The 27899-nt window shown below is 34.0% G+C and overlaps 1 protein-coding gene across 3 annotated transcripts; it reads right to left on the bottom strand.

Moving 5' to 3' along the window:
- Positions 1-479: 479 nt before the first annotated feature.
- Positions 480-27849, bottom strand: LOC131929346 (chloride channel protein 2). Of its 3 annotated transcripts, none has more exons than XM_059285457.1 (26): positions 27679-27849; positions 19004-19130; positions 14649-14787; positions 14380-14511; positions 14173-14301; positions 13706-13839; positions 13073-13150; positions 12883-12961; positions 12199-12324; positions 11283-11367; positions 11078-11179; positions 10381-10465; positions 10022-10174; positions 9855-9924; positions 9577-9687; positions 9374-9471; positions 9145-9260; positions 6494-6627; positions 6070-6371; positions 5653-5791; positions 5387-5466; positions 4485-4523; positions 4290-4337; positions 4089-4193; positions 3469-3555; positions 480-3167 (listed from the first exon to the last, which is right to left on the bottom strand). In XM_059285457.1, the coding sequence occupies exons 2-26, from the start codon at positions 19046-19048 to the stop codon at positions 2952-2954; spliced, it is 2832 nt and encodes a 943-aa protein (XP_059141440.1). In that variant the 5' UTR covers positions 19049-19130; positions 27679-27849; the 3' UTR covers positions 480-2951. The 3 variants fall into 3 exon arrangements, with proteins under 3 accessions (XP_059141440.1, XP_059141441.1, XP_059141442.1); XM_059285458.1 differs by lacking the exon at positions 27679-27849 and adding an exon at positions 25107-25211; XM_059285459.1 differs by lacking the exon at positions 27679-27849 and adding an exon at positions 19234-19321.
- Positions 27850-27899: the final 50 nt, after the last annotated feature.

Here is a 27899-nt window from a genome sequence, read left to right as displayed (position 1 = left end):
GATGATTGAAGCTTACTGTTGAAACAAATGAAACAGTGCCCAACATGTCAATGCATAGGATACACAGAGCCATACAGGAACAGTTCATGTTGGATTAAAAACTTTCTTTTTGTTTCTATTTCATGCTATTTCAATAATCATTTCATTAAAAAAATACTTGTGTATTTAACATTCTTTAAAGAGTATTGGTCTCATTTGTATTACTTATTATCCGTGAAATGATTATGCACATTAAAATTATTATTTATAATATATATATACTGAGTATAATAAAAAAAATAATGCATGTCTATTGAAAGACAAGCATGATTTCAACATATCAACTGTAGTAACCACATGATGTATCATAACCACATGATGTGTAGTAGTAACCAAAACATGATGTGTAGTAACCACATGTGTAGTAATCACATGATCTGTAGTGACTACATGTGTAATGACCACATGATGTAATATTCCCCCCCCCCCCCAATCCCTCCTAGGACATCATTTATTGATGACCCCATAACCATAGTTCGAATTATATCATTTTACATGGGCATTTCATTAGTCAAAATAGGAAGAATATTACTCAACTAAAAATACTCCCTGTAATATTTCCTTTTAAAACATTTACCAGTCATCTCATCCAAAAATGTAACAAAACATTATGATTAAAAGAAGAGACATATTTACATACTTACACAATCCTAAATGCTCATGTTCTCATAAAATTTCTGTAACAATAGATACAGTAAGATAAATACACCGTCACCCACAATCCATCTTACTAATTAATCTTACATTCCTTTTAGTAAAAAAAAAGTGATTATGAATCTTTGAATACAAAGAAAAATAAATCCAGCCAATGTCTGAGTAATATTTCAATTTAGGATGCTTAGATTTTTTCTGTGACAATATGGAAGAAATGGATCAACGGTAGAACATTAAATTTGTGGCTGCGCTGAGACCAGGGCAGTAACCTGAACACATACATGAACAAAATCTCAGAGATATTCATGGAATTAAAACATGTGCAAATATACATGCAGTTCATTAGTAATTCAACATGTATGAAACATTCAAAGAGTAGCAGTTGAGAATCTACTGGTGCTGCTACTATTTTAACCTTGCCCTTACTACTGTGACATCCTACAATAATCTACCAGGGCAATTAATCAACACAGAGTATCAAATACAACACATGTTCTTGTGAAAAATATTAAAATTATGTTTTAAAAATCTAGTTAATAGTAACGAAAAGAGAAAAATCTATAAATGTTTTAGAAATAGAACATAAAAATGATTTTTCAGTCATTGCTTCTGTATAATAAAATAATACATTTTGGTTTGTGTAACAATGAAAATGTTTATCATTCAAGCTACAATTGTATTTAAAGCTTCAAATAAAACAAACTTTGTATTGTTGCATATGTCAAAACAAGTATGTACATGATCAATGTTGTATACCCTTATATAAAATGATTGTACACACATTAGAAAACATATTTAGAGCTTTCATAAAATAAACAGTAGGATAATTTAAGGGTTTTATTACACTCTACCTAGTATGACTAGAAGAAAGTTTTGTGGATTAATCACCTTAATCCCCAACACGGCACAAATTTCAGCCTTTTTGATACAGAAGTCCCAAGGTAGAGTCAAGTGGTATAAACCAATACAAAAACAAGATAAATATACATATCCATCCAAGCGGAATGTTCTAACACAACATTAGTTTTGTTTTGACAACACGTTTGTATGGAAGTAATACAAAAATTTGGTTCTAGTAATAATGCAGTCAGGACATTACAGTAAAAAACCAAGATTTTTTAACTGCCATTATCACTGATAAGGGGGGCAATACAAGCAGAAAGATGCCTTGGGTGTAACAATAAGTACCAGAAGTTAAGTAGATTCCAACAACAGTTTTTCATGGTGAAATCGAGGAGAAATTTGCAACAAAGAATTGTATTAGGAAGACATGAACACAAGTGGCTAGAGATACACTAACAAAATTAACACTCAATCAGAGTCAGTACTGGCCATTAAATTTGTGGAAAAACTTGTAGATAACTATGATTCAATGTATCGTAATGTTACTTCCTTTTAACAAAAATAAATGGTTTTGTTTTCAAACAGTTTAAGTTAGGTCTAGAGAACAAATGTAAAATATGATAAGAGTATATTTTATAGTCAACATTTGTTTTTAATATTATAAAATTTTATAAGTTGAGGAAAAAAAAGTTTTCTCCAGATTATGAGCATTTTTTCTCTAATTGATTCAACCAACAAATGACATTGTGACTATTTGGTTTGTAATAAATGAGTTTGTAAAGCACAGATCTATTCAATTCGACTAGTGCAAAAAGTTAAAAACAAAATGTTTTTCATCATGATAAAAAAATTATTTTCTTTAGCTTTTGCTTACTAAATGTTGTTGTGACCAAAAGGCCACCATAAAAAAAAGATGAAGCTAAGTTTAACATAAAAAATCAATCAATTAAAATGCACAACATAAGGCACTATGTTAATATCACAAAAAAAAAAACCAAGAAAATTTTTAACAATATTGTACAGTTCAAACTACAGGAATGTTAAATATCAGCAGAGTATATATAATAAACCATTCTGATTACAGTTAGCACCCAATAAAACATTATCCTGTACAATTAATATTGTAATGCTTGCGGAAATGACATTATTGAAATAAAAAATCATATTGGTCACTTCATTTGATGAAAACATTAGATTATAATTAAAGCTAATACTACTTTTTCCTTAATAGTTAATACAGTAAATTTTCAAGATTAGAAAAATAACTTACATATAATTGAAACCACACTTTAGTAAATGAAATGACTTTTTCATGTACTATTGATAATAATCTTTCAAATTGCTAACAAGTATAAAATAGGATGACCAGATGAAAAAATGACTAACATTAAAACAGATCAAGAACAACAGTCTAACTAGGCTTGAGTATCTTTTTCTCTATTCCTGGCATTAAGGCTATGTATTCTGTATAAGGCTCCAGTAGGTTCCTTGACAACTTCAAGATTAGCATCATCAATTGGAGCTTGCTCTTCATCTGCGCTTGCTTCAATTTCGGCACGAACTGCAGTGTCATCAACTTTTGTCTTGCCATTAGCTTGTAATTCTATCTGACCTTGAATAGCCACCCTCAGCTACAAGTAAACAGAACCAAAACATTGAAAACATTGTTGAAATGTCTTTGGAAGCAATTCTAATTAACCAAGACTTTCAACTAAAAAATCTAGGAATACTGATTAAACTAAAATATTTTAAAGAAATCTTATAGAAATGCTGGTACATTTTGATGTAATTTAAAATTTAAGGGAACTTAAAAACAAAATACCATCTTTAATCAAAGAAATTAGTACTAATTGGACTCAAAACTCAATAAACCATACAATACTGTAATGGACAAATTCAAATATAGTAGCATTGAATATTTTGATTGAATACCTCTTTTAATCCTACCACCCCAACTAGGCGACCAGTATTTGTCACAAAGGCGTGGCTCAAACCAAGCAATGAAAATAGAGAATGGACCTAGAAGAAGAAAATTATGTACGTCAATTGTTTTTGCAACATATTTTATAATGTATAGAATAATAAAAATGCTAAAGAAAAATAATTTTACACACACACACACAAATATATATATATATATATATATATATATATATATATATATATATATATATATATATATATATATATATATATATATATATATATATATATATATATATATACACACACATTCTGGTGAATAAGATGACCAACTTTTACTGTTAAAATATGAGGTATGGGATATAGACAACACTGATGCACCCAACATCTTTTTAATTAATTTGAAGACATTATTCCTCTTCCACACTCTGCCTATTTGTTTCAATAACAAAGCTATTGGCAATAAATAATTGCAATACATTCAAATTTTAATGGAACTCCAGTGACAATACTAATAAATATACTTAATGTGAAATACATTTTTAAAAAGGCAAATCAATGTTTCACTTAGTACTGTTTTATATCATTCTATTTGTAGCATGTGATAACAAGTTATTTCAAATATTGACCTTATGTAATGATGTCCTCTCAACCAGTTGAAATGGAGCAGGATCAATTTGCACACCCTCCCAATCAATAGTTTGCTGAAGTTGCTCTTGTTCCCATGCTATTTGCTACACACAACATAGACAACAGGAAATCAATTAAAATATAACACTTGAACTAAATAATTTAAATGTTGAAAAATGTTAAAGATGAGAACCACTCACATCTTCTAGTGGCAAGTTTCTGATCTTTGTGGGCTTTGGTTCACCTGTCTAAAATAATTCAAAGAATCACGTCTACATGGGTTAATAATATTTTGTACTAATTTAATAGAAGAAAATCATGAAATTTAGATGCAACACTCTACTTATAATAAATTTTTATTTTTCACTAATTACAGACTGTTACTATAAACTTACTAGTTTTACTTTCTTGTACAGGCTTGTCAAACTCCCTTTCTATATTCATGAAATAATGTTGAATAGCAGAAATACAATAATTACAAAATTTGTGATAATTTTTAAGACAACAGGTTTGAAAAGGAATTTAAATTCACTTATTTTTAAATACTGTATAAAATAATGTTAATAGAAAAAATACATGACTATATATGAATTTTTACATATGTATGTAAATGTAATATATATATATATATATATATATATATAATAAATATATTACAAGGATAGTCTGAAACGATTCAGCCCTAACAATGAAACAATGTCTTTTTCTTTTAAAATTATTTTAATTTTTTGACTTAAATCTTCTTTTAGATCAATGCTCCCACCTCTAAACATGTCAAACAGAGCAGTGCAAATGTTAAGTCCAACATACTTTTGGTTTGTAGTGAGCAGGCGCAGCACCCAGCTTATTTTAATATCCAAACATGCTTATTCTTTAGAAGTGTTCGTTGACTCCACTAGCTCTCTATCCTTATCCTACATACACATTCTTTGGAAGTGTTCATTGACTCCACTAGCTATCTAACCTTAATATACACATTCTTTGGAAGTATTCATAGACTCCACTAGCTATCTAACCTTATCCAATATACACATTCTTTTGAAGTGTTTATTGACTCCACTAGCTCTCTATCCTTATCCTACATACATGTACTTTTGACTAGTTTGTCTCACTTAAACAACTGTGTAACAATAACTGCTCATATAACCTGGCACAAGTTTCTGTGAGTGGTATACAATGCATGCATAAACACATTGTTGAGGACGGAAACTTTTCAGACCACCCTTGTATATACATATATATTTTTACATAAATATATCGGTATATCTAAATATCTATAACTATACAATGTGCTTACATCTAGTGTGTAAGGTCTATCCTCTAGAATACTTTCTTTTCTCTGCTTTTGTAGTTTGCGATAAAAGTTTGTCATTTCCTCTGTTGATCAGAAATTTTATTTTTACAAAATGATGTAGGATATTTTAATACAATTAGTGTTATCCCTCAACCCCAGAAAGTATTTAAAAAATCAATCATTGATTAGTTTTAATAACAACACAAACACAAAAATAAAAAAAACTGTATAGTATTGTAAATTTAGACATGAATCAGTTCTCAATTCACCTCTCAGATCTCCTGTGCTATGGGCCCTCTCAAGTGTTGATCCCGACGCAGATTTTTTAAGTATAGATCTCAGAGGGGCATGTACTGTGTGGTAGTTGTTTTGGCTGTCTTTTGTCCCATGATAATCTATTCTTGGTGGCTTAGTGGAAATACAAATTAGACATTAAAAAAAAACTATTAAAAAAACCCCACAAAACCTTAAAAACTAATATTTAATGCAAACTGATGATTAAAAAAAAAAAGAAATCAGTTTTATTTTTGACTCAATCCACTATTTAAAAAAAATTATTCCTATTGTTAAACCTAAGTTTGTATTTCAATTTATCTTGTTGTTCAAGTAGATGTTTTACATTATTTAAGATCAAAATATTAAAATAAAAAGCCACAACATAAAGCAACAAGTCCACTTGCTCTTACTTGCAATATCTGTAGTGGTATGTTGTTGCTGGCTTGGTTTGTTTCCTGCCCTCCCACTTCCTCCTCCTCCACTCTTGTCACCTGAAACCTCCTTGCTGGCCCACCTTTATCTGGACCATCCCCTGCTGGGGCGCCTCCCTCACTGTCAGGGGTTATGGTCAGTGTTGGAATAGGAAGTTTGGGCTGAGGAGGCTGAACACGGTGGTCAAAACTCCACAAAATCTTTTGATCCTGACTCAGGCGGATAAGAAGGATTCGCTCTAACTCAAAGCGTTGAATAGAACCAAGTAAGATCATTGAATCTGAAAGGTAGTTTGATTAGAAGATTATAGACCCTGGAAGCAATTTGAATGTTGTCAAGTCAGGGTGGGTCTTAGCATTTAAGTCAAAGTTTATTTGATGTAGACAACAAAATGCTACTTACCTTTGGCATCAACTAATGGATATGATCTGTGTTTTGTTTCTAAGATGAGACTTTGTAGATCATTATATGTGGCATCAAAAGCAATAAACTTCACATCCTTGACCATGAAGTCTTCCACATACAGCAACCACGCACTAAAATGGACATAGAAAATTGTGTTTGTTCAATTTCTTGTGGTTAAATAACTGTTCATTTTTAACAATTACACTGACTTTAATACAGACTGATGTAACAATGGGAAGATGGGAAGGTCAAGGCTAAGGAAGACAGCCTGTATGCTGGTCCTTTTGTGAGGACTCCTGAGTAACTCTTGCCACATCAAGACTTTACAGTAGCTGCCAGATCAGTGCAGATATTTGAGATTAGCTCTTACTTTGATACAGCATCTATGTAAGATCTACACTTACTTTGATATAGCAGCTATGTAAGATCTACACTTACTTTGATACAGCAGCTATGTAAGATATACACTTACTGTGATATAGCAGCTATGTAAGATCTACACTTACTGTGATATAGCAGCTATGTAAGATCTACACTTACTGTGATATAGCAGCTATATAAGATCTACACTTACTTTGATATAGCATCTATGTATGATCTACACTTACTTTGATATAGCAGCTATGTAAGATCTACACTTACTGTGATATAGCAGCTATGTAAGATCTACACTTACTTTGATATAGCAGCTATGTAAGATCTACACTTACTTTGATACAGCAGCTATGTAAGATCTACACTTACTTTGATATAGCAGCTATGTAAGATCTACACTTACTTTGATATAGCATCTATGTATGATCTACACTTACTTTGATATAGCAGCTATGTAAGATCTACACTTACTGTGATATAGCAGCTATGTAAGATCTACACTTACTTTGATACAGCAGCTATGTAAGATCTACACTTACTTTGATACAGCAGCTATGTAAGATCTACACTTACTTTGATATAGCAGCTATGTAAGATCTACACTTACTTTAATACAGCAGCTATGTAAGATCTACACTTACTTTGATATAGCAGCTATGTAAGATCTACACTTACTTTAATACAGCAGCTATGTAAGATCTACACTTACTTTGATATAGCAGCTATGTAAGATCTACACTTACTTTGATACAGCAGCTATGTAAGATCTACACTTACTTTGATATAGCAGCTATGTAAGATCTACACTTACTTTGATATAGCAGCTATGTAAGATCTACACTTACTTTGATATAGCAGCTATGTAAGATCTACACTTACTGTGATATAGCAGCTATGTAAGATCTACACTTACTTTGATATAGCAGCTATGTAAGATCTACACTTACTTTGATATAGCAGCTATGTAAGATCTACACTTACTTTGATATAGCAGCTATGTAAGATCTACACTTACTGTGATATAGCAGCTATGTAAGATCTAAACTTACTTTGATATAGCATCTATGTATGATCTACACTTACTTTGATATAGCAGCTATGTAAGATCTACACTTACTGTGATATAGCAGCTATGTAAGATCTACACTTACTTTGATACAGCAGCTATGTAAGATCTACACTTACTTTGATATAGCAGCTATGTAAGATCTACACTTACTTTGATACAGCAGCTATGTAAGATCTACACTTACTTTGATATAGCAGCTATGTAAGATCTACACTTACTTTGATACAGCAGCTATGTAAGATCTACACTTACTTTGATACAGCAGCTATGTAAGATCTACACTTACTTTGATACAGCAGCTATGTAAGATCTACACTTACTTTGATACAGCAGCTATGTAAGATCTACACTTACTTTGATACAGCAGCTATGTAAGATCTACACTTACTTTGATATAGCAGCTATGTAAGATCTACACTTACTTTGATATAGCATCTATGTATGATCTACACTTACTTTGATATAGCAGCTATGTAAGATCTACACTTACTGTGATATAGCAGCTATGTAAGATCTACACTTACTTTGATATAGCAGCTATGTAAGATCTACACTTACTTTATTAAAGCAGCTATGTAAGATCTACACTTACTTTATTAAAGCAGCTATGTAAGATCTACACTTACTTTGATATAGCAGCTATGTAAGATCTACACTTACTTTGATACAGCAGCTATGTAAGATCTACACTTACTTTGATATAGCAGCTATGTAAGATCTACACTTACTTTGATACAGCAGCTATGTAAGATCTACACTTACTTTGATATAGCAGCTATGTAAGATCTACACTTACTTTGATACAGCAGCTATGTAAGATCTACACTTACTGTGATATAGCAGCTATGTAAGATCTACACTTACTTTGATATAGCAGCTATGTAAGATCTACACTTACTTTGATACAGCAGCTATGTAAGATCTACACTTACTTTGATATAGCAGCTATGTAAGATCTACACTTACTTTGATACAGCAGCTATGTAAGATCTACACTTACTTTGATACAGCAGCTATGTAAGATCTAAACTTACTTTGATATAGCAGCTATGTAAGATCTACACTTACTTTGATACAGCAGCTATGTAAGATCTACACTTACTTTGATACAGCAGCTATGTAAGATCTACACTTACTTTGATATAGCAGCTATGTAAGATCTACACTTACTTTGATATAGCAGCTATGTAAGATCTACACTTACTTTGATTTAGCAGAGATAATGTCGGGCAAGTAGGGCAACTTTTTAAGTTTAATTATGCTGTCATAAAAAGAAGGCTGGAATAAGTTGGCTATAGCATTAGCTATCAATACAGATATCTGAAATATGTGAAGAAAGCATTTCAATGTTTAAAAAAATTTGTTTGCTTACATGTTTAAAACTTTAAAAAGGCCTACGTATAATTAAACAAGGGAAACTACTGTTCACTTACAACTGCAGGCAGAACATGACTTATCTGCCCTGTAACTTCAAATACAATAACTGCTGTTGATATTGTACGGGTCACACTTCCTGATAGACTAGCTGCACCTACAAAAAAAAACATCATTTTTTGTAATAACGATCAAATTTTCTATTTTTTTCAGAGCAGGTCAAATAAGTTACAATATATAATAAAAGATAGCAATGACTTACCAACAACAGCATAACCACCAGGAACAATTTTTCTAATGACCTCACCAGACTTGATGCCATCAGGGAACCAGGCTGCCATGCTCTCACCAACCAGACGGCCAAATGCTGCCCCTGGGGTGAAGGAAGATAGAGCTCTAGTTTCTATGTGTTATTATTGACAGCTCAAACATAAGACAAGATTTCAAAATTTAAACTATATTTGTAATAATGGGAAAAATGTGAACAATCACAGAGTTCTATTTAAGGTTTTTAAAATGTAAATATCAACTTTATTGTACCTATAGTAAAAACTGGAACGAACACCCCAGCAGGTATTGGTAATGTGTTGGACATGACAGTCATTGAAAACTGATTAAAAAAAAAAGAGTTTTTATAGATTAAAATTGTGATCAACATTACTAAACTACATGAGATAAAGTTTAGGTGAGAATTTTAAAAGCCTTACATTCATAATGATGTGGAGAACTAAAGTCACATAGATGTTGGTTAAGGGATTTTTCCAGTGGCTAAGAACCTCTTCATCATCCATATTTTCTGCCTGATCAGTGGCCCATGTGATGTTACTGAACAGATCTTTAATTGCCATTTTCCCTGTTAGCTAAGTTTCAAAAAGTGAAATTCCATTTTTAACTTAAAAAGGAATGCAAAGAACTTCATTAAAAAAATAGTAAAAGAAATTTTAAAAATCGAAATATTAATTACACATTTTCTTGGGGGAAAAAATGAACTAATTTTCGAAAGTTGAAATAAAAAATGTACAATTTTTGAAAGTTGAAATAAAAAATGTACAAAATGTAAACAAACCTTTCCAGCAAAGAACTGCCCTAGACCAGGAGGGAAAGTAAGAGATGCTATAACAAATGTTATAACACTTGGGTAAATAAAACGGCTGAAACAAATGGCTTATGTTAAAAAAACAATAGCAAATTCTAGCATTTGTTTTTAGTAAAATGAATAATAACATTTAAGCTTGATTTATTCATAAATACTGTATTTTCTGGCATAGGCCCTATTAGACGTTGAGGTATATAAGATGACTCCCCAACATTTTCTACTAAAATTTTGAGTTTAGAATAAATGAGTTTAATATTGATGAAAACTGGTTGTGTAAGATGACTCTTGACTTTTAAGAAGATATTCCTTGGTTAAAAAGTTGTCAGGGACACTGGAAAATACAGTGATGTGAATTCTTAGGCTTATTGGTAAACATTAAAAATTCTAACATGTAAACAAAACATATTGAATTCACACAAAACAAAAATATCCTGAACAGTTCTTGCATATTCATTACATAAGCCATATTTATCTTATAAAAAAAAAGCAAATTTAGGAAAAAGGGGTAACATAACGCTTAGAAAAATCAAGTAATATTTTTAGTTTGTTGGTTAAAAAAAAGTTATTTAAAAAGAATCAGGTGTATTAAAATTGAATAGATAAAAATATCCAGCTGATTGGGCAATAAAGAATCCTAGGAATAAACATACAACGTCAATGTCCTTACTTTTTTTGTAAAAAACGTGAGAGTTTTTTATGTCTTCTTGTAAACAAGATAACACTTCGGTGGGCTAGAATAAACAAGGCACCTCCAAAACCACATGCAACACTAAAAGAATAAAAATATACCAAAATACAGAATTTAGTACATGTCCAATAAAAAAATACTGTTATATATTGAATAAAATAATCTCATGCAACAATTGGCTTACCCAATGGAAGCAAAGGCAAATAATTCAAATGCATCAAAGGGAAACTCTGACCTAAGAGAGGTCTTGAACAATGCAGTTAATGTTTCTGTAACACAAGTGATAGGATACTCAAACAACTAAATAAACAATGATCTTATTGTTTAGTAAATAATTCAGGAAACAAAGGTTAGTGTTGTAAATGGTATTTCAGTGTACTGCATGGGTATGAGAGTCTGTGTGTTGTGGATTAATTTCTATTAATAAAAGATTCTGAAAGTGTGACGAGGCATGTAAAGATGTGACGTTGGAGAGCAGGATTTGGTTGTTAGGGGAAATAGTTGAGATCAGTCTTCTGTGATGTTGTGTTAGAATGTGGAGGTATTTGTCTGTCGACTGGCTACTGAGTTCTTTTAAGCTGCACCACCATGTTATAGTGCGAGGTTAGCGTGGGTCGACACTGAAGGACAACATGAAACCACTCAAAATGATGATCCAACATTCAATATAAATCACTCAACAGGGTCGCAATTGTTAATTCCTTGGTTTATTTCACTATTTACAAAGACACAGACGAAAGCTTTCACCACTTAAACAGCAAGTACATACACCATTGTTCCATTAGTGTTATGTCATCAGTTATATCTGACCTACATCCAGTATGTTTCTTTATCAGTAACAATTTTATAAATTAGGCTAATGAAATAATTTTAGAATTATTTGTTTTAAATACCGAACACAAAAAAAATTAGGCATGGAAAGAAATATTTTGAAATGAGGTAAAGATTGTTCGTCTGCTATGAATCCATTAGTGTTGTATGCATTCCTTTATGATGATGACAACACACACTCTCGTACCCTTGCAGTACACAGAAATACTATTCACAAAAGATAGGTATACATCTAAACAAAGTAGGCACAATAATATATCCAATCTTACCTTCATTTTTAAACCAGTAAGCCATTAGTCTAAACATTAAGGCACCACAGACAGCAGAGAAAAATCCTCGCCAATAATTTCTAACAGCAAAATAGGTTGCAGTTACCTCTATGCTAAATAAAACACCTGTATTTCAAAACAAAATTTATTAAATGTATCATTCAAAATATTTTTATAGACAATATTAAAACATTGTAACCGTGCATTACCAATTGAGGCAGTCAATAAAACCCCTTCCTCATTTGAGTAATGTTGTTTACGGATGACTCTTATGCTTACTATGAGTAAGTTGTTTGTGTGCTAGCTCTCTAGTAAAACCATAAAAGACAACCTAAGCAGTGTTTATAAATTTTTGTTTTGGTTTAGTGTAGATCCATATGGGTGGATTTCACCCACAACATACTCTAGGGTTGGTAAATCATGATTATAACAGCCTGAATGAAACTATTTGATTCAGAGCATAGCTGAGTTTTACACATGTTTCTATTATGAACACTTTGAAAACAAACAAAAAATTTCAATTTTTAAATAAATTATTAAATTACAGTCAATTTATTTCTTTAAAAAAACTTCTTTCTTTGAAAGACTTAAGAGAAACTAACTGGCAATAAAGTAAACTTACCCGCTCTAAGTGAGGCAAATGCAAGACTTAAGAGAAACCAACTGGCAATAAGGTAAACTTACCCCCTATAGGTGAGGCAAATGTTCCAGCAACACCAACAGCACAAGCAGCTGCCAACATTTCTGAGCGCCTGGATTCATTCTGGGGAGCAATACATCTTATTCAATGTTTACTTCTTCATAAATAACGGTCAAAGCTGTCTTAATTATAAAAAAAAATATAAACATGACTGTACTATTAAACAGATCTTACCTCATATATGCCTCTAAAAGACCCAATGGCTTTACTTAGCAGTGTGGCCATTATACTGGCAATGTGTACAAATGGACCCTAAATGAAAAAGGAAATGTTTAAAAGGGAGGAAAAGATTTTAGTAACTTTTAAATTTATTTAAAGAAAGAGTGAATGCTTAAACTAATTGCAGATGTTGACCGTTAGAAGCTGAAGACACATACATTCATTTTAAAAAATTCCTGAGGGAAGAAAACAACCAGTTTTATGAACAGATATTTTTAAACAGTTAATCCAAGCCTTTTAACTAAAAGCTACATTATTTACAAAATTGTTGAAACCACTAATCTAATGTTAAAGTTTTACAGTTAAACAAAAGCAAAAGGTAAAATAGACAACAATAGACTTTTCAACAACTGGTTATGTCAAGTTATGCACAATAAACACTATTTACACAATAGCAAGATAACAAATCTAGGTCAAACTGAAAAAAACAACAACTGAAAGGTAAAAAAAAATGAAGTTTCAACGACAGATATTTGTTACAAATGTGGTTCAATAAGCGAAAAGATACATAAGCAAAAACTCATATTGAAAGAACCACCCATTTTTTATACATCATACTGTTTAGTTTTAATACAAGAGTTATTTTACCTCCTTTCCGAATGGTAATGTACTACCCAAAGATGAACAAAGGCCAACAACTTTAGCTATCAATGTTCTAAATGTCAGGTATTCTTTAAGAACAACTCCTCTTAAGATTGTCTTCATTTCTGGTATTCCAGAACCTATATAGTTTTTTTTTTAGAAATTATAATAATTATTTTTTTAACATTTGAAACAGGTGTTTTAACTGTTATCCTTATGTAACCTAACATGCACTCTAGTCTCTAGGGCTATTGATATTTATTTATTATCATTTGATGGTGATTCTATTTAATCTTGAACTACAGAAATTGTCTGCTAGAAGACAATTTTATGTCTATTAAGCATACAACAGTGACACAGTTGATGAGTGAGGTGCTAGCTACATTTACAAAGTCTAACATAATCGTGTAACAAGATGTGACTACAGTGGAAGTAGAAAACTGAGGTTTGGAAAGTCAGGTGTAAAATTTTACCAATTGCTTGAGGAGATACAAGGTGAGTAAATCCAACAGCAAACAGGATAAACAGCAGAGAATATGAGACCCAGGCTAAATACTGTAATCCTACTGAAAACTGGAGCTCATCATACAGCCAGAACTTAGCTGGAGAAATAAAATAAGCTGAGCAATATCGTGCATAATTTTTTACAACTTAAAACTTTAAAAAAAAAGTAGCTTTACCCTCTTGACACTTTTCTATGACAAAGTCCATTACAAAACTAAGTAAGGCATTTAGAACTCCTAGAAGCAGTAAAAAAATCCAATCTTCTCCAATTTTAAGAAAAATGGCATCTCGAATTTCAGCAGCTCTTTCTGCAATGCAAAAAAAAAAAGGTTTCAAAAGAATCGTACTTACTTTGCCCCATTATAACAATATGCAATGTTTCCTATGACAAACACTTAGTCATTAAATAAGGTAGGCCTTAAAAAAAAGATGCATTATTTCTTACTTAAATATCTCCATATAAAATCCAACTTATGTGGCTTTTTCAATTTTTCTTCATCTTCCAACTCTTCTGGCTGTAGTTTTGGGAGTGTAGCTTGAAACTTAGCAAATGAGCTTAGTTCTTGGGTATATTTACCATACAGCTAAAAAAAAAAAGAAATTTATCATTCAGGTGGACAATTATTTTCTGTGAGCGAGTTTAATTATTATGAAGTTTGTTTTAAAAATTCTATTTTAAAAAACCAATTGAAAATTTTAATTAGCTATCTTGATTTTATAAATCCTATATTTATAATATTAGTATTATTAGAAATGGGTATTTCAGTCGGATCTGAATGTGGTACTCTTAGTAGTTTTTAGTCGATAGTTTGTTTAGTTTTGTTATATTCAGTACTTTCATCACATAAGAAAATAATATTATAATCACAAGACATTTAATTTCTTCAAGAGATACGAAAACAAAAAGTTGACAAAACAAATAGATTTTTTTGTTCAGTGAGCAGCAGATTTTCTTTTCGTGTGGATATAGTTATTCATGAAAATTAAACTACGGTGGAAAAAAATATGAGCCGACGCTGTCACGGATGCCCGCCCAAATTTCTCTTCTCCATCAGACCCGTGGCGTAATCTGAACCGGCACCCGTGGCGTAATCTGAACCGGCAGTGTCCATACCGATGATGGAAGGATCGAAGTGCGAAATGAAACTGGCGGCTTATATTATATTCACATACTGAAATGATTGAAAAAATAAGACTAGAATCTACTAGAGGCCTCTAAGTCTTAATCTATATAATTCTAACTAAAATAGGCCTAAAGTCGCTAAAGATAAATTTGATATGGCAAGTTATGGTTTGGACAAGGCTACTAGATCTAGTTATCTAGATCTAGTTAGGCGTACTTGTAGTTAATATGTTTAATTATAATATTTAGGCCTAGGCTAATGATTAATATTAATTATAATGACTAATTATAATTATTATTAATTAATAATTATTAATTAGGCCTAATTATTGTCTGTAAGCCTATAGAATTATAGATCTACATTTTATTACTTTTATTAGGTCTATAAAACTCTTTAAAAAGCACTTAAAACACTAGATCTAGATGACGAGAGATGTCACTAGTACTAGTAGTTAGATTCTAGATCTAAAATCTAGGTAATCTATCGTTTTAGGTACGTACAATCGCCAACGACTAGTAATGTTAATTATTTCACATTTTGAGGAGGATTTATGTTTTGAAAAATACAAAAATGTTTCCTTGTTTCATTTTTGTACCTGTTTTTAAACAATTGAATTAAAACTTTTCAGTAATAAATGAAGACTAGCGATGTTTCCAACGAATGAAACTATGCTCATTTACTATATCAGCCATCTTGTTTATGGTTTTTTTTGTTAACTTATAGTGCAAGATTCAGGGGAAGCCACTCCCAACTTACAGATGGCCACTTTTTATATAGCAAATCCTGCTCGCAAACACTGCTGTTTAAAGTTAATTTCTTGCCTATATTGATATATTTACTATTATTTAGCCATTGATTTAGGTTTATTATTCATTTATCTATAATATTTGACATAAATATATCACAATATACTTCTATTAAAGCCTTGACAATGAGGTATCTTTTTAACTTTTTCGTACATTACTAGATCTAGCCGCGGGTGATTTTACGTACCTAAAACGATAGATTACCAAAAATCTAGTAATCTATCGTTTTAGGGACGTAAAATCGACCGCGACTAGTAATGTGAAAAACAGGTTACTCCTTGAATTTTAATAATTATTTCACGTTTTGAGGAGGATTTATGTTTGAAAAATACAGAACTGTTTCCCTGTTTCATTTATGTACCTGTTTTTAAACAATTGAATTAAAACTTTTCAGTAGGCCTAATAAATGAAAACTAGCGATGTTTCCAACAGATGCAACATTGCTCATTTACTATAGCAGCCATCTTGTTGAAGCTTTTTTTTATAAACTTATAGCGCGAGATTCAGGGGAAGCCACTCTAACTTACAGATGGCCGCTTTTTATATAGCAAATCCTGCTCGCAAACACTACTGTTTAAAGTTAATTTCTTGCCTTACATTGATTTAGGTTTATTATTATTCATTTTTCTATAATATTTGACCCACATATATCACAATATACTTCTATTAAAGCCTTGACAATGAGGTAACTTTTTCGTACATTACTAGCTGCGGGCGATTTTACGTACCTAAACGATAGATTACCCAAAATCTAATAATAATATGAGTACACTTACAGTAGGGGGTATTTTTTTCTGACAGGGGAAGACAACCTACCCCCAAAATCTCACCATGAAAAAATTTTGTGTTTTTAAAAAAAAAATTGGGGGTACTCTCTGGTTTTTTGACAATAAATTAGTACTCTACTGTTTCCTCTCATTTCTACCACGTTTTTTGAACAGAAGAAGATCAGCTCTGTAATGAAGTAAAATTTTCGTTTTTCTGTGTTTTTTTTTACCAAGAAAACTTCAAGTGAAAAATAGGTAAGTTTGAACCTATTATAATTATTATTATTATATTAAAGATTGAAGCTGAAAAGTGAATAACTATACAGAAGAACCTTTTTCATTTGTAATAGAATCATAAAATGTTCAAAAAGAAGTCAGCAATTTACCTAAATTAATTTTTTCCCTAACTCAGTAAGGCAGCTTTTTTGGCTGCCATCTTGTTTCCGTAATAGATAATATATAGTAAAATATACACTCCTTTCAAAACCTCAGTGCTTTAATAAATAGTTGAAGATTGAAGCTGAAAAGTGAATAACTATACAGAAGAACCTTTTCCCCTTGTAATAGAATCATAAAATGTTAAAAAAGAAGTCAGCAATTTATCTAAATTAATATTTTTCTTAACTCAGTATGGCAGCTTTTTTGGCTGCCATCTTGTTTCCGTAATAGATAATATATAGTGAAATATATACTTATTTCAAAACCTCAGTACTTTAATAAATAGTTGAAGATTGAAGCAGAAAAGTGAATAACTATGCAGAAGAACATTTTTCCCTTGTAATAGAATCATAAAATGTTCAAAAACATGTCAATTATTTATTTAAATTAATTTTTTCTTTAACAGAATTCAGTTACAAATTTCTTCACATATCTTGTGAATTTTGCAGAGCGTGCTGTTCCAGACAGCCCCAGAAATGATCAAGTGATGAAGCTCGACCCCAATAGCTGCTAGCGGACTGATGAGGTTTTTGGACAGAAGATAGCAGCTGATATGGTTCACCAGTATCTGTTGGTGGACAAAAGGCTCCTGCAATATGTCCTGTCTGTGCTGATACAGTCTACGCAGGATGTTATGGAATGGCAGATATCCCCTTACTTGACTGGTAGCTATTCTGACCCTTCTGAGGAAATGTTAAAATGGACTCAGCTCCTGCCCACAAGATCCATGCTGTGAGGATGCTGGGATATATGGACTTCCTGATGCGGAGCTCTTAACACCACTGGGTTTTCTGGATTTCAGGGTGAGGCATAGCTGAACTCAAACCTTCAGTGGCTGGGAAGGAAGTCAGAAGCAGAGCAGAAAGTCCTAGAGGGACAGCACTTGGCTGGTAAGGACTGCAATTACTCCAGAAGGTTTATGAATAAGAAGACTGAGATTCATGTACATTCTCTAATTGTGGATCTTGCAGTAGGTGACCTCAGTTTTGATTAATGTTAGTGGTGAGTTATTCATTTTATTATTTTTTGTTGGAACACCCAGCTATTGAATTGTTTTAATCAGCTCAATAGAATGTACTGGATAGTATTTAAATTTTAAAAGAATTAGGCCCTATTTTGAAATATTTTGTATTAAATTTTTAATTATGCGCAAAATAATAGCAAATTATTATAGCTGTAAATAAATTTTCTGTGTTGTTTCAGGGCTGATATTATTGTAACTTTTATTTGTGATAAATTGTGATATAATATTTCCAAATACAATTTTTTTAAGATCATTTTGCTGTTTTTGTTTTTTTGCTTTATGTGTTATCTCCCATTTACAATATTTGTGTTGCTCGCCTCATTAATTAACAAAAAAATTGATTTCTCAGCTTCTAATTAAGCTAGAAATACAAATGAAGTATCTATGTCATGTTTACCTTTAACACTATGTAACTAACAGGTTTATAAGGTATAAAACTCACTAATTCTAATCCAATGCTACTACCTAACTTACAGTGTACAGTGTACACTAGTGTACAGTACCAGTATTCAGTGAGTAATAGTAATTACTAATAGTAATAGATCTAGTATTAATTATTAGTATTAAGTATAGACCTAGATCTAGATAATCTATTATTTAAGTTAAACTGCTACTGTCAAAGTTCAATTGTTTATTTTTACCAAAGTTTGTTCGTAACCAAAGCTAGTACTTGTTTCTTTCGCCATTTCTTTCTTTCGATGTTAGAGTTACTGTTCCTGGTTATTACCACACGATTAAAACTCCATGAAATCGATTATCCCGTTAGACCTGTAATAGAACAATGAATTATAACATTTTTTTATTTCCATGATTGTTGTTAGTTTATTGTTTTTAAAAAATATAACATTTAAGTTAACATAGATCTACGTACTGATTGAGCCAATATGTATTCGGTTGTCTTCGCGGTGTAAAAATCATTCTTTTCTAAACGAGGTTTTGATTTACGTCGTATACTTGTGGCAACGCCTTGTCACGTATATTTAAATTATGGTTCCAAATATAGCTTCTAGCCTTCCCTTCTAGCTGTTTTTTTTAAAGGCGCTTAGGGCTCATCATAGCATACTTAGCTGATTTCAAATAGACCGACTATCAAACGCATAAAAAAGCACGAGTTTAAGGCTTAATTTTTTAGAGGATGACAACAGAAACTAGATCTACAGTTAATTTATCAGTGTCAAGAAGACTTACGTCTGTTTATAATGATTGTTTTCGCTGAAGGCACACATCTAATAAAAGCAATAATTAGTAGACTGCCATTGCATAAATATAAATAAAAAAAAATAGGCAAACTATTATAATCCCACAAATGAGAAAAAGCGGTAGCTAACATGTCTAGCATCACAATGTCGAAGCGCTTCCCAACCGGTTTTCCAAAGTCGACCTTAATTCAACGCTAATCCTTAGCAGTGCATGATTGTTTGATACGAAATATAATGTGTTTGTGTGCTTATAAGTTGATAAGTTCCATGTCACGGCCAAAGTTGTAGGCTAACAAGAGTGTCGCTAGATCCACCCAAAGAGTGTCGCTAGATCCACACAAAGAGTGTCGCTAGATCCACCCGAAGAGTGTGGCTAGATCCACCCAAAGAGTGCTGCTAGATCCACTCAAAGAGTGTCGCTAGATCCACCCAAAGAGTGTCGCTAGATCCACACAAAGAGTGTCGCTAGATCCACACAAAGAGTGTCGCTAGATCCACACAAAGAGTGTCGCTAGATCCACCCAAAGAGTGTCGCTAGATCCACACAAAGAGTGTTGCTAGATCCACCCAAAGAGTGTCGCTAGATCCACCCAAACAAGAGTGTCGCTAGATCCACCCAAAGAGTGTCGCTAGATCCACACAAACAAGAGTGTCGCTAGATCCACACAAAGAGTGTCGCTAGATCCACACAAAGAGTGTCGCTAGATCCACACAAAGAGTGTCGCTAGATCCACCCAAAGAGTGTCGCTAGATCCACACAAAGAGTGTCGCTAGATCCACCCAAAGAGTGTCGCTAGATCCACACAAAGAGTGTCGCTAGATCCACACAAAGAGTGTCGCTAGATCCACACAAAGAGTGTCGCTAGATCCACCCAAAGAGTGTCGCTAGATCCATCCAAAGAGTGTTGCTAGATCCACACAAAGAGTGTCGCTAGATCCACACAAAGAGTGTCGCTATATCCACCCAAAGAGTGTCGCTAGATCCACACAAAGAGTGTCGCTAGATCCACCAAAACAAGAGTGTTGCTAGATCCACACAAAGAGTGTCGCTAGATCCACCCAAAGAGTGTCGCTAGATCCACCCAAAGAGTGTCGCTAGATCCACCCAAAGAGTGTTGCTAGATCCACCCAAAGAGTGTCGCTAGATCCATCCAAAGAGTGTCGCTAGATCCACCCAAAGAGTGTCGCTAGATCCACCCAAAGAGTGTCGCTAGATCCACACAAAGAGTGTCGCTAGATCCACACAAAGAGTGTTGCTAGATCCACCCAAAGAGTGTTGCTAGATCCACCCAAACAAGAGTGTCGCTAGATCCACCCAAAGAGTGTCGCTAGATCCACACAAAGAGTGTCGCTAGATCCACACAAAGAGTGTCGCTAGATCCACACAAAGAGTGTCGCTAGATCCACACAAAGAGTGTCGCTAGATCCACACAAAGAGTGTCGCTAGATCCACCCAAAGAGTGTCGCTAGATCCACACAAAGAGTGTTGCTAGATCCACCCAAAGAGTGTCGCTAGATCCACCCAAACAAGAGTGTCGCTAGATCCACACAAACAAGAGTGTCGCTAGATCCACACAAAGAGTGTCGCTAGATCCACCCAAAGAGTGTCGCTAGATCCACACAAAGAGTGTCGCTAGATCCACCCAAAGAGTGTCGCTAGATCCACCCAAAGAGTGTCGCTAGATCCACACAAACAAGAGTGTCGCTAGATCCACACAAAGAGTGTCGCTAGATCCACACAAAGAGTGTCGCTAGATCCACACAAAGAGTGTCGCTAGATCCACCCAAAGAGTGTCGCTAGATCCACACAAAGAGTGTCGCTAGATCCACCCAAAGAGTGTCGCTAGATCCACACAAAGAGTGTCGCTAGATCCACACAAAGAGTGTCGCTAGATCCACACAAAGAGTGTCGCTAGATCCACCCAAAGAGTGTCGCTAGATCCATCCAAAGAGTGTTGCTAGATCCACACAAAGAGTGTCGCTAGATCCACACAAAGAGTGTCGCTAGATCCACCCAAAGAGTGTCGCTAGATCCACCCAAAGAGTGTCGCTAGATCCACCCAAAGAGTGTTGCTAGATCCACCCAAAGAGTGTCGCTAGATCCATCCAAAGAGTGTCGCTAGATCCACCCAAAGAGTGTCGCTAGATCCACCCAAAGAGTGTCGCTAGATCCACACAAAGAGTGTCGCTAGATCCACACAAAGAGTGTTGCTAGATCCACCCAAAGAGTGTCGCTAGATCCACCCAAAGAGTGTCGCTAGATCCACCCAAAGAGTGTCGCTAGATCCACACAAAGAGTGTCGCTAGATCCACACAAAGAGTGTCGCTAGATCCACACAAAGAGTGTCGCTAGATCCACACAAAGAGTGTCGCTAGATCCACACAAAGAGTGTCGCTAGATCCACCCAAAGAGTGTTGCTAGATCCACCCAAACAAGAGTGTCGCTAGATCCACCCAAAGAGTGTCGCTAGATCCACACAAAGAGTGTCGCTAGATCCACACAAAGAGTGTCGCTAGATCCACACAAAGAGTGTCGCTAGATCCACCCAAACAAGAGTGTCGCTAGATCCACACAAAGAGTGTCGCTAGATCCACACAAAGAGTGTCGCTAGATCCACACAAACGAGTGTGGCTAGATCCCGAACTAATCGTCTTCAGTTTATTCATACCAGAGGCGTAGCGACCCATCCCGGCGCCCGGGGACAAACTTTTCGATTTGCACCCCTCCCCTCAAGATTTCGATTTGCACCCCCCCTCCCTCGAGATTTCGATTTGCACCCCCCCTCACACTTTCGATTTGCACCCCCCCCCCCTCAACCTTTCAATTTATTTTTCCAACCCATTTTGGCGCCCCCTATGGTCGGCGCCCGGGGACATATGTCCCCCTCCGCCCCCCCCCCCCCCTCGCTCCGCTACTGATTCATACAGTTTTATTAAACTAAATAATGGTTGTTTACAAAACCTTTTTTTAAAATTTGACAAATTTTATAGAAAAATGAAGTGAACGAACACATAATTTCATAGAAAACCACTATCCCACCACATAAATCTGTAACGTTATGTAGCTTTCTCATAAGCCACCTCCCACATCCCCCTCATAAACCTCTCACAACCATACACATAATAAACTACGAAAGGTTATATTAGAACATTTACATTAAAATGAATAACTATAACAAGTACGATAACTACTACTTTGTCCTGGGTTCAAGTAAGGGCAACAACTAGTGTTCTTCTCTCACACATGATTACAGATATATTGGTATATGTTAATTGTAGAAATGGGGGTTGTGGAGTAGCAACCCCCTGAAAATCTCTAGAACGCCACTATATCCTGCCCCCCCCCCCCCCCACATACAACTGTCTAGTTATCTGCCTGCTGGTCAACACTGGACTCTACGTGACGTGTTGTGCTAGGCGCTCCACACAAACTACAAAAACTGCACCAACTCATCGGTCTATTACACACATCTTTTTGTTTAGCAAGACCATTCTAGGTACTAGACACCACTTTCTGTCTAGATCTTTCTGTGTACTACAAAAATGTGTCTGCAATAAAAACAGTTTATGTTTATTTCACAAAAAATCTCACTGTTCAGAAAAAAAAAATCTGCCTATTACATAAACTCTTCCGCCTACTACACAAACTCTTCTGCCTACTACATAAACTCTTCCGCCTACTACACAAACTCTTCCGCCTACTACATAAACTCTTCCGCCTACTACATAAACTCTTCCGCCTACTACATAAACTCTTCCGCCTACTACACAAACTCTTCCGCCTACTACACAAACTCTTCCGCCTACTACACAAACTTCCGCCTACTACACAAACTCTTCCACCTACTACATAAACTCTTCCGCCTACTACACAAACTCTTCCGCCTACTACACAAACTCTTCCGTCTACTACACAAACTCTTCCGCCTACTACACAAACTCTTCCGCCTACTACATAAACTCTTCCGCCTACTACACAAACTCTTCCGCCTACTACACAAACTTCCGCCTACTACACAAACTCTTCCACCTACTACATAAACTCTTCCGCCTACTACACAAACTCTTCCGCCTACTACACAAACTCTTCCGCCCACTACACTAACTCTTCCGCCTACTACACAAACTCTTCCGCCAACTACACAAACTCTTCCGCCTACTACACAAACTCTTCCGCCTACTAAATAAACTCTTCTGCCTATTACATAAACTCTACTGCCACCACAAACTCTACCTGCTCCATTAACAGTCCTAGTTCCATTGAGAGTCAGTATGTAAGGATGGGCTCCCTAGCTTACTGTAACTGTTACTATACTGAGATCGCTGTACATAGAACGGCACTTATCACTCTCAAAAGTTATTCACATGTACATGTAGTAGGCCTATATGATGGGGGCTATATTCTCATATTTATATAGTTTCTCACATACTATATTATCATGAAATGCTTTTGATATTGATGTATTAAATTGTTCTATGTAACTAAGGCTTGTTAAAAAAAAGGAAATTCCAGAAATGTTGGTCAAATATTTTTACAGTGAAATGTTTGAGACATGTAGCGCTCAGTGGCAGCTAGACCCACCTTTGTGCTCGTAGCTTCACATTGTCTTCATGTATCAGATAATAATACCATCGGTGGTAGACCACGCTACAAAGTAATAATTCAACATTCTATAGCGTGCTTCTGTGTTGTCTACCTAATCACAGTCTTGTGTTATGACAGGGCTTTTGGAATGTTGAACATAAATTTTAGTTTCTATTTAATTTTTAGGTTTAAAATTTTAATTTTTTTAATAAAATTGTGGGAATGTAGCAAAATGTAAGAATAAATATCCATCAACATATAACATCAATGAATACCTATTTACTAATTTAAACTATTTACTTATTAAATGTAAAAAAACAAACAAAAAAAAAACAACAGACTGAGTTTTAGTGACTTGTTTGAGCTAGGCTTAGTTTGAAAGAAAGCTGCTTGTACCGTGCTTTCAAGGGGATATTACAATCTCACAATAACCTTTTTCGCTATAGCATAGCATAACCCCAGAATCTACACAGCTTTCATCTAATAAGCTAATTATTCCATTACGCAAAAAAGTAATGCTAATTTCAAAACTTTTATTTTCTTTATATAATTCCCCTCCCCCTTCAACGCTAAGCCTCAACAAGACGGCACTTAAATAATATTTACATTTCTTCTTTTACATCCTAACGTTAAAGGCCGAATGCGATGTTATTAAGCTAACACACACACACACATACTCTCTCTCTCCTCTCTCTCTCTCTCTCCCACACACACACACACAAAACAAACAAACCAGCAAACAAACATACAAAAAAGCAATAGCAAAAAAAAAAAAAAAATCAACAGGTAATGATTAACTTATTGTCTGGTTTGTTGTGACTGCCAATGATTATGTAACCAATTATGTAGGACAAAGCTTATATTCCTGCAGTATAACATGCAATATCTAAAATCTTTCTGGACTGACGACGTAAAACAAAGAAACCAAACTAGTTTGCCAAGACATAAATTAGTTCGTACCAAGAAGCACCTTCAGCACTCAGCGTAGACGCCATTGTACTTTCTGACGCTCATTTCTTCTAATGAAAACTTTAATCTGAGCGGCCCACTTCGAGTTTTATAAACGTAAGTGAATAACTTGCTTACAGCATGAAGAAACACACATTGGGGGGGGGGGGGGGGGGGGGATAAGGACACGGTAGTTCCGCTCCCTCTATCGATGTGTAATGACAATTTGTCCCGGACAAATACAGAAACTTGAAGGATTACTTGTGCATAGATGTTGGTAATTAGAACTTGCTTTCACGCAGAGGCTAAAATAGGCCAAAGAACTTTAGTAGTCCTAAACAATTGCCCCCATTGTAATATTTCATTCTTCGCACAATATTTAAGAGTCTTCAGCGTATTATATATATATATATATATATATATATATATATATATATATATATATATATATATATATACATATATATATATGTATATTAAAAAAGAAAGTGCAAGGGTCTATATTTTTGAACATAGAATACAGCCTATATTATTCACTATATAGGACTAGTTTGACAGTGCCTAATAAAAGATATTTAAAAAACGGATTTTAGTGTTTAATTCGTATCCTTTTACAATTTTAATTTAGAACATGGGAATATTTGCTGTGTTTCGATGCAAGTAAAAAAGTATATAAAACTTACCATAATAAAACAAGTTAATAAAAAGTCTAGTGACAATTTAAGCGCAATTTCCTTATGTTATCTAAAAATAGGTAGTGATCACAAAGACGTATAATGCTGGGTGCGTTCAAGCTAGGAGAACGATCGGTTTGTAGGTGTTTATGTAATTTTAAAAATTTTGTTGTGACCAAACGAAAGGATATTTTTGAAAACTTTCTTCGGCAATATTGTTCTAAATTATGGCAGGAATCGATTGGTAAATGTTTCAAGTCGCTAAGTGGTCTGGTTGCCGAGATATGGGCCAAAAACTGCATTTTTTCGAGGTTTTTTGGCTTTTCAGGGAAATCCAGGAAGGAATTCCGGAAATTTTTTTGGCCTATGTTCATCCTCGGAACTTGCTTAACATATTTGCTTTGGAACTAGTCCTTGATACTGCTTCGTTGAGGAGGAGAAACGACTTAAAGCTGCGGACACACATCCATCCATCCATCCAGAAATGACGAGTTAATAATCGAAATCCCCCAGTATGGAAATTGCGCTAAAAATGAAACATACTTTTAAATTTAAATAGTAAAATGCATTCCTCTGAGAAAATCTTATTGTTATTGTCTGGTATATGGAGTAGGCATACAGAGGCATTTTTGTAATCGTGCTAATTCTGAGTCTCAAAAACTAGTTTTTCTATTTTCTCTGTAAGCCCGTCTCTCTGTGTAGGTGCTACGCGTGTTTGTGTGTGAGTGCGCGTGTGTTAACATCATAACTTGAGTACCGTTTCAGTAAAGTTGATAACATTTCACACACACACACACACACACACACACACACACATATATATATATATATATATATATATATATATATATATATATATATATATATATATATATATATATATATATATACCCCTATATACCTCAATATATATATATATATATATATATATATATATATATATATATATATATATATATATATATATATATATATATATATATACCCCTATATACCTCAATATATATATATATATATATATATATATATATATATATATACCCCTATATACCTCAATATATATATATATATATATATATATATATATGATAACTTTTGTTTGAGTGACTTCCGATATCCGGAAATGGTACTTTTATAATTTGAGTACCGTTCCAATTTTTTTTTTGAATCACAGAAATGATCCCCACTCGAGGCCGTGTTAAAGCTTCATTAAGTAGATCAGCAGATCTAGTTTAAAATAAGTTTTATAATTATTTAAATTAAAGAAAACTTGATAGAATGTTACACGAAGACGGGTTTTGAAACAAGCCCACGGAAATAATCGAACAGCCCATATAAACATAGGCTCACAATACGCCCCTTACACAGTGCCCTACATTGAGTCAAGCCCAGAGAAAGAATAAAATCTGTAGAATATGACCTGTCATTAATCAACCTTGAATCTAAAAATGGAACATTTTCCTAGACCTGTATAGGAAACAGTGGGGGAGACAGGCGGGCCTTTCATACATGTATCCGCATTTACCTGTTCAACTATAAAGTTAGCAAAGGTATTTTACGTCCAACGCCTGTTAAAAATAATTGTTTCCTGCTAACCTAATTAGCTCCCTTTCGTTACTTTCAAGTATTGGGACAGATCTGTTGGTACACAAGCCCTCAATCTCACGGCACACAGTTAGACAGACGAGGTTTTAAGCTTTAAAAACTTCAAATTTAAACTCTCGATTCATTCAACGATAAAGGGAGATAATTTTACTGAAAATACGAACGTTAAATGTGACTGTAATTAAAGTGTTAGAGCTAGTACTGATATATATATATATATATATATATATATATATATATATATATATATATATATATGTATATATAATATGAAAACAACACGAGACTACCAACGTCTATCTTACTTGAAGAGAGGAGCATCCAACAAACAAAATCTATTTGTTCCGTGAACACAAGTGTAGAAGAGTTTTTAGGCCGCTCCAAGTTGACCAGGTAAACTGAGGCTACAGAAGTCACTTTCCCAAAGGAAGTCTACACGGCTGGTAATTTATGTGACGTCGTCTGACAGGTGAATGGCCGGCTCAGGTTGGTCCTCACAGATTTGTGCGCAACATGTAGCCAGCGC

This window comes from Physella acuta, unplaced genomic scaffold (assembly GCF_028476545.2).
Source record: "Physella acuta isolate Inbredline_101_S28 unplaced genomic scaffold, ASM2847654v3 ptg001618l, whole genome shotgun sequence".
Taxonomy (NCBI): domain Eukaryota; kingdom Metazoa; phylum Mollusca; class Gastropoda; family Physidae; genus Physella; species Physella acuta.
This window is presented reverse-complemented; position numbering and strand designations above follow the sequence as displayed.

Bases quoted from the DNA above. Each gene is read 5' to 3' on its own strand.
- LOC131929346 (XM_059285457.1), bottom strand. From the start codon at position 19,048: ATGGCGAAAGAAACAAGTACTAGCTTTGGTTACGAACAAACTTTG. The intron at 9,261-9,373 runs GTAAGTGAACAG...CACATATTTCAG, and splicing joins GTCATGTTCTGCCTGCAGTT to ATATCTGTATTGATAGCTAA. The intron at 5,792-6,069 runs GTAAGAGCAAGT...ATTTCCACTAAG, and splicing joins TACCACTACAGATATTGCAA to CCACCAAGAATAGATTATCA.